Source organism: Ochotona curzoniae, unplaced genomic scaffold (assembly GCF_017591425.1).
Source record: "Ochotona curzoniae isolate NIBS_2020 unplaced genomic scaffold, NIBS_Ocur_1.0 contig_430, whole genome shotgun sequence".
In the NCBI taxonomy this organism is placed as follows: Eukaryota; Metazoa; Chordata; class Mammalia; order Lagomorpha; family Ochotonidae; genus Ochotona; species Ochotona curzoniae.
In genome coordinates, this window is record NW_024466219.1 from 432,080 (window position 1) to 440,363 (window position 8,284).

At 59.1% G+C, this 8,284-nt stretch overlaps 1 protein-coding gene across 1 annotated transcript; it reads right to left on the reverse strand.

The window, feature by feature from the left end:
* Positions 1-543: 543 nt before the first annotated feature.
* On the reverse strand, positions 544-1,452 carry LOC121160074 (transmembrane epididymal protein 1-like). Its single transcript, XM_040985765.1, has one exon. The coding sequence runs from the start codon at positions 1,450-1,452 to the stop codon at positions 544-546; it is 909 nt and encodes a 302-aa protein (XP_040841699.1).
* Positions 1,453-8,284: the final 6,832 nt, after the last annotated feature.

Genomic DNA, 8,284 nt, shown 5'->3' on the forward strand with positions numbered 1-8,284 from the left:
TGGGGACAAATGTGCTGTCCACTCCAGTACTATGAGTCCCAGGTGCCTGCTCTTTGCTGTGCTGTTTACCATGTGACACCTGACATTGGTCAAGTACAGCCTGTGCCATGGGTCTGACTTCCTGACCTACAAGCTCAGGGCCCTGTGTCCAAGTCTGAGTTCCCCCAAAGCTCTGGGCAAACCCACACCTGGATGATGCTTCTGCATGGCTAAGACACGAATTCTCAGGACAGATGGAACACAGGAAGGGGGTGCCTGGGGACTCGCGGTGTGAGAGCCTGACAATGTTGCTGCTGGCCTGCTCACCTCCTTCCACTGCCCCCTTCCTAGTGTCCACCATGGTTCTTTCCTACCCATGGATCCCCTTCCAAGCCCTTCCTCTTTCCCCTCATCCACGGCCCCCCATGTGTCCCTCCCTGAGGCCCCCTTAACCCCATTGCTGTGGTAACTACAGAATCCAGGACGGGGACCACCTCTGTCCCCAAGGGCTTCTCTGAGAGTGCCCGGCACAGGGCTGGGGACAGCAGGAGGCAGTGGGGTGCGCTAGGGCCTAGGCAGCCCAGGTCCGGTCTCAGGGTACATCTGGACCAGGAGGGCCTGCTCTTCCGTCTCTGGCTGTGCTCCCTCCCGCAGCAGCGCATAGTGGGGCCCTGGGGCACCCACGGGGGACGGCTTCAGGCCCAGGCTGCGGCAGCGCAGCCACAGCAGAGAGAGGCCATGGACCCCCAGCAGGCACAGGGCGTTGCCCATCACGTGCCAGCAGAAGAACGTGGTGACAAACATGATGTCGCTGATGTCGTCATCCTGCCATGGGTAGCCCGAGACTGGCCTGTACAGGATGAAGCCGGCCTGCATCAGCCAGGAGCCCATGAGGAGGAAGAGGAAGGTCTGAATGACGTGGAGGCAGCAGGTGTGGGGGGCCCAGAGCTGGGCGGTCAGCACCAGCACCAGCAGCAGCACCACCAGGATGAGCAAGATGTGCACCTGCAGCTCCACGCCCGACGACTCCTTGACATGTGACGCCAGCAGCAGCAGCAGCTCGTAGAAGCCCAGAGCCAGGGCGCCCTGCTCCAGGGCCAGGCACCTGCGAGGCAGTAGGTGCTTGCTCACGAGCTCCACGCAGCCCAGCAGGGCCAGGAGGGTAAACATGGTGAGGTGCTGCCACTCCTGGGGGTACATGAACCTGGGCGGCAGCCCCCGGTCCATCAGCACCATTCCGTCATCAAGACAGAAGACCACATAGAGGGTGAGGGTCAAGCCGGCCACTGTCTTCAGCACCCCAGTGTAAGACACAGTCCACAGCCAGGCCCACCTGCCCTGGCTCCTGGCAGCATGTGGGGGCTGCTGGATGGGGTTGCCAGCTATCAGGTCCTTGGACACCACGGTGGCCTGGTACAGCCCGTGGTAGAAGAGGTACACTCCTGGGAAGAAATGGCCGTTGAACTTCCCCATGGATTCTTGCGTGTGCCTCGCCGGAGCGCTCGCGGCTAGCTATGCATATAACAGCTTCTAGTCCCTTTTACAAGCTGGCCCTGTCCACGCCCAGTCCCAAGCACTGCAGGTCCTGGCTGGGAGCCAAGGCTGCTAGGCTATGTCTCCTCATTACAATGTGTTCCATTACTGTAGAACAGGCTGGCTGTTCCGGGCGCATGTGTCCTTCTGTCTGATCCTCTCCACTGCCAGAGAAGCCCAGGTCTACCACGGTCGACAGCTCACCCTCAAGGCTGCTTTGGGGGTGCTGAGCAGCAAGTGGATTGAGACCCTGTGCCAGGGCAACCCCTCTAGGCATCTGCAATCATTTGCTGTGGGTTCCAGCAGCAGCTGGCCTACATGAAAAACCCTGACCAAGGCATGGGGTCATACTCTAGAGATAAAGTTGTCCAGATGTCCCTGCTCTGTCCAGGTGTCCCTCTGCTCTGTCCAGGTGTCCCTCTGCTCTGTCCAGGTGTCCCTGCTCTGTCCAGGTGTCCCTCTGCTCTGTCCAGGTGTCCCTCTGCTCTGTCCAGGTGTCCCCCCTGTCCAGGTGTTCCTATTCTGTCTGCCTGGAGAATGGTTGCACCCACTGCCTCAGCCTTGCCTCCATGTGCCTGTCAGGGCATGAGAGACATGTATGCCCTCCTTCTCAAGCCCCAGGAATGTCCAGTTCACATGAGGCTTCAGGGTCCACTGCTGCCCTCTACCTCACCGTCAGCCCGCTCATGCCCCTGTCGGCTGCCTGAGTCACTTTGCTGGACTCGGCGTTCTGGAAGCTTGGACCTTTCCCCAAAGCCTGTGCCTGCCTAGCTGTATCACCCTGCAGCTTCACCACGGGCCCTCCTGTTGAAGGCGCAATTGGCAGTCTTCTTTTGATGGACATGTCGTTAGGGCAACTTTCAGCACGACTGTGCAGAGATGTTTGTAAAACTGGTTTCATTTCATTTTTAAAAAAGTTTACAATTTATCTTCATTTTATTTAAGAGACACAAATAGGCATCTTGCAGCTGCCTTTCCGGAAGTGTACAGTTGCCAGGTCTGGGCCTGGACCTACTGGTACATCTCACAAGAACAGCATGAAAATGCCAACATTCAGAGGAGTGGCCCTGCAGTAAGATGCTGTTCTGAGTGAGCACAAGGTGGGCAGCCAGTCCCGGCCAGGAGGCTGGGGCCTCCAGCGGGACTGCGCACCACATGTCCACTGGCAGAGGGACACCGTGGCCCACGTGGGAGAATGCTGGCCTTGGCAAGCATCCTCTGGATACGACATCAAAAGCACTAGTGGCAAAGCCAAGTCCATGAGGCCCCAAATCCAATGACAGTGCTCCTCAGGGGAAGGGAAAGGCGCCCACAGAACAGGAGGGGACGACTGCTAGCTACACCCCTCGGAAAGGGCTGACATCAGCACGTGGCAGGACTGGGGCTGTCAGTCTAGGCCGAGGCTCCCCGGGCTTGCATGTTTGTGGATGGCACGTGGAGCACCACAAGCTGGCTCTGCTGGACCCAGGAGCCCCCGTGGAACCTACTCCTGCTGTGCCCTGCGTGGTCGGGCAGAGGGGTGGGGGCAGGCTCTCCAGCACCCAAGCATCACCCCTGTGTGCTCGACAAGGCAGTCCCGTTCCCTCAGTCCATCACACTCTGTGGTTTCAGTACCACGGTAACCTGTCTGGAAGTATCCAATCAGAAATGAAAGACAATTCACAAGCGTCAGACATGATGGGTTTTCTAGTAGTAAGATAAAGTTGCATAGTACCCCACTTCTGCCAAGGACATGGTCATGTCACAGCAGACAAACATGCCCACATCCTGGAAGACACATACCCACGTCACGGAGGACACATACCTACCATGGAAGACACATACCCACGTCATGGGGACACACACCCACGTCACGAAGGACACACACCCACGTCACGGAGGACACACACCCATGTCACAGAGGACACACACCCACGTCATGGAGGACACACACCTACGTCATGGAGGACACACACCCACGTCACAGAGGACACACACCCACGTCATGGAGGACACACACCCACCATGGAAGACACACACCCACGTCATGGGGACACACACCCACGTCACGGAGGACACACATCCACGTCATGGAGGGCACACACCCACGTCACGGAGGACACACCCATGTCACGGAGGACACTCCTACATCATGGAAGACACACCCACGTCATGGAAGGCACACACCCACGTTATAGAGAACACTCCTACATCATAGAGGACATACACCCACGTCACGGAGGACACACGCCCGGGTAAAGCAGCTCGTGTGTCTGTCTCACCTTCCTCCCTTCACTTGAACTTCCACTCTCCTCTCTGCAGTGTGGCAAAGGCCAGTCATCGTCTCCTCCTTGTCCACTGTGCACCCCACCTTGCACAGGCGCAGTCCCAGGCCTGGACTGAGAGCACGGAGGAGTCCCCGGTCAGGGCTGGCTGGGCTGCTGCCCTAGCTCAGCTGGGAATGTGTGGGATGTCCTGCATGGCCCAGAATGTGAGGGCACCGGCATTGTCTCAGCCCTCCGCCGGCTCCTTAGACACCCAGAAACGCACACAGGGTTGGGAAGGTGCAAGCAGCTGCCATCTCATGGCTGTGACGAGAGCGACTCTGGGAGCCCAGCTCATGGTAGGGGAAGGAAGGCAGCGAGGCACGCAGGGCTGCACCTGTTCATAGAATGTTCTCTCAGGCTTGGGCCTTGGAGTCCAGGGACAGGCAGACAACAGAGATCAGCACCTGCCACTTGCCTCCTGCCCACCACGTGGACCACCCCAGGTAACTGGGAGCAACTGTGCCTGCCTGGATCACCTCAAGTTCAAAGCCAAAAGTGGACAGTATAGTACAAACGGTCCGAGGGCCCCCGCCATGGCTAGGCAGGCCCCGAGACTGCCCGTGCCCATTAACAGCCCAGTATCCGGGCTTGAGATCCGCAGCACCCACACCAGGTACTGCCCACAGCCACCACAGGGCCGCCAGCGGCTGAATGATTAGTAGAACGGCGGACATCCTGTCCACATAGGCACACCTGGACACCTGACAGGAACAGCACCTTGGCCAGGACAGCTGAGGAGCTAGAAGTTCAATCCCACCCCCTTGAGTTACCGTGGCCCTAGCTTAAGCAGGTAGCGTGCTGCCGGGCAGGGAGACCCTGCGCCGGGATGCACCTGCAGGTCTGGGGTGTGGCGTGGGCCTCATTCCCTCCAGACTGTGTTTCCATTCTTATTTTTGTGTTTCTTTAACTGGAAAGGTATGCAGAAGAGAGCTGCGGCTGCTCCCGCTCTAAGGGCGGTGTGTTGCTCCAAGCCCCGTGCGGTGACACGCCTGTCAGGCAGCTCCTTGCCGGTCCCCCAGGGCACAGTGCCTCTTCTGGAGCTCCAGGCGGCTTAGGGAAGACTAGGGTAACTTACACTGACAGCCACTGTCAAAGCTCATGGCTCTCCATTCCAAAGACCCCACGGGAAAGAACCACACGGGTGGGTTTGTGGCGGCTGGCACAGGTGCAGAAGGCTGAGGCTGCACTGCAGGGCTCCGTGAGCTCACACTACCCTAACTGCTCTCCAGCCCCTGGCTTCTCAGGAGACAGCTGGCCCAGAAGGTGACTGTGTCGGTGGCGCTTGATGCTTAAAGCACCCAGGCTTGCTCCGGGGGCGTCCACTATGACGTTTCTCAAATAGATGGACATCACATGTGAGAGAAAAGTGGAGCTGGCGGGTGGGACTGGGCAGTGGAGGTCACAGGAGGGACTGGGCACTGGAGGGGGAGGGACTGGGCACTGGAGGTTGCTATATGTGAGGTCCCATGGGGCCCAGGCCTCCCCTCCAGCTGCTCCCTCTGAGCAGCACCATCTGAGCAGCCATTGATGGGCAGAGTCTGTGCTGTCCACTTAGAAAGACTAGAATCTTCTCGAGGATCTTCTGAGGTGCCCGCCACTACAGGAGATGTCAGGAGTGTGTGGTCCCAGGACGTCGCCATGGTGAGACCTCCCCATCCTGTGCTTTGGCTGGTTGGAGAGGACCCTTGCTCTGTCCGCATGTGCATGAGGCAGGCCAGTGGGTGCACCCCAAAGAGGAGCCCTTGAAGGAGCCCTGTACATCCAGCGGCTCGTCCATGTCCAGGATGAAGAGGGGCATTCTCATGTGGACTGTGACTGCCCACCCACTTCCCGCAGGCCAAGTCTTTTCTTATGGGCCCACGTTGCCCAAGTATCAGCTGGGTCCCCCTGCTGTAGCCTCTGCCCTGTTGGCTGCGTGAAGATGACCCAGCCCTAATGAAACGACTTTAATACACAAACAGGCGGATCAAGAGGAGACTTTGAAGCAGGGGCCAGTGGCCAGTGGCCAGCACAGGCCTTTGATGACACCGACCCTCGGCTCCCGCCCGTGGGAGCTGCAAACAAGCCTTGTGCCTTCGTCTTTTGCAACAGGGCTGTGCCCCTTCTTCAGTGCCAGGAGCAGGGCCCTGGGAGCGGGCAGAGAGGGGCCTGGGACCCCAGCCGGTGCCAGGGGCAGAAGGCATGGCAACTGGGGGAACACGAAGGGCCCCAGAGGAGGGGCTGCAGTATGCTGTAAGAGATGGCAAGTGTTGTGGCTGGAGCAGGTGTGACAGCTTTCGCCTCAAGGAGGCCAGGACAGCAGTGAGAGGGTGGGTGCGGACAGGGTCATGTGCCTTGGGCATCCCCTGGCATGTGCTGGGTCAGCCCGTGGACTCAGCAGTGCTATGATGGGCGCCATGTGCACATCCCAGGATGCGCTCAGACATGGTGTTAGGATCTCTCACCAGTTCCAACCTTGGGGCACAAAGGGTCTCTTGGAGGCTGGGCACTGTGATGGAAGAAGAATCCGGCCCTACCGCCCTCTTGGTGCCTGAATCCAGAGCTTGCCTGCAAAGATGCCCTCCGCCCCGTGCTGACACTGGGGGCTACAACTTCCCTCTCCCATGCTTGGCTCTCAGTGTCACAGACCTGTGAGAGGGGTGTCAGCGGGACTCGTGTCCCTGAGGCTGCCTGGGCTGACTCCTGGCTACAGAGGGAGGCCCCAGGACCCCGGTCTGCATGGCCACCTGGGGACAGCCCGCCTGGGTTTCCCTGGACAGCAGGTGGGCGCTGCAGGATCTGAGGACCCAGGCCCTTGTCATACCTTGCTTGGGAGGGGGCTTGGCATGGTCCAGGGAAGGACAGAGGGTCTTCTTCAAGGGATCCTACCTCGCCGGACTACCCAGAGGGGCCAGTCCCCCTTGCAGATCAGCTCCTTTCCCTAGGCCCTCCTGCTGGGCCCCTGAGCCAGAGCAAGGAACAGAGCAAGGACCGAGGTCTGGTCCCTTCTCCCAGGGGACAGCAATGGCCAGCACAGACCTGACACCAGGACTGAGGCCTTGGGGGACTGGGTGAGTGTTCCAGGCCTTTCCTACAGAACCACAACAAGGGCAGTGGCCCAAGTCCAGGCCCCTGCCCTGCACCTGCCTGCAATGGCCCTTTACAAATGGCACCTCTGGGGGCCTGGCGCGGTGGCGCAAGTGGTTAAGGTCCTCGTCTTGCACGCCCGGGATCCCATATGGGCGCCGGTTCTATCCTGGCAGTCCCGCTTCCCTTCCAGCTCCCTGCCTGTGGCCTGGGAAAGCAGTCGAGGACGGCCCAAAGCTTTGGGACCCTGCACCCGTGTGGGAGACCCAGAAGAGGCTCCTGGCTTCGGATCGGCATAGCATTGGTCATTGAGCTCACTTAGGGAGTGAATCATCGGACGGAAGATCTTCCTCTTTGTCTCTCCTCTCTGTATATCCGCCTTTCCAATAATAATAAAAAAAATATAACAAATGGCACCTCTGCTGGTGTGTCTGATGGAAAGCAGGGTGAGCTGGACCCTGCAGACAGGCACCAAGGGCGAGTACGAGAGGACTCCACATGGGGGCGGCCCAGGCTGCTGCCCCTGTTCGAGTGTGACCAGCAGCTGGAAACCTGCCAACACTCTGCCCCTCTGCCTCGCAGGTAAGCAGAAAAAATTCTCCAAATGTTTCAAAACAAAGTGAAATGGACAGGAACCTGTCCTCCTCTGTCCATCACAGGAAATGACAGCTGTGCCTCACCTGTGTTAGCAGCAGACCCACTCTGGGCGTCAGAGGAGCCAATACAGACGCCGGTCGTGACCCACACGCACGCACAGCTGCGCAGTGGACACATGCGGGTATGACTAGAGCATAGCCATTCCCGTTGGTACTGATGAACCCGAGGCCAAGGCCCAGGGAGCAGAGCCAGATGCTCCAGGCAAGGCGGCCCCTCCCTCATGATAGCCTCCAAACCCAGCATGGGGTTAGGGGTGAGGTCAGAGGGCACAGTGTCTCAGTCTCCAGACGGGTGGGTCCTGGGCAAGTGACGCATAGAGAACACCTGGTTGATACAGTCATGCTGGGCAGTGGGCGGTGGAGAGCCAGAGTGAGGGCTGAGGGCTGAGGACAGTGGGGAGCTGGGCTGTGGGCTGAGGGCAGTGGGCAGTGGGGAGCTGGGCTGAGGGCTGAGGGCAGTGGGTGGTGGGGAGCTGGGCTGAGGGCTGGATGGCAGGGAGCTGGGACCTGCCCCCCACATGCCCTGGGCATTTACTGAGTGTTGTTAGTCTCTAATGGTGACAGGTAGGTTCATAGGCTTGGCTGCAGCAAGCATGCCGCTATGTTGTCTGTGTGTCATGTGCTGCACACCTCAGATGTCTGCCATGTCACTCAGATGTCTGATGTGTCATTTATGCCCACCCGTGTCACTCTGATGTCCACCCATCTTTCTCATCTGTCCACTGTGTCACTCAGGTGTCCACC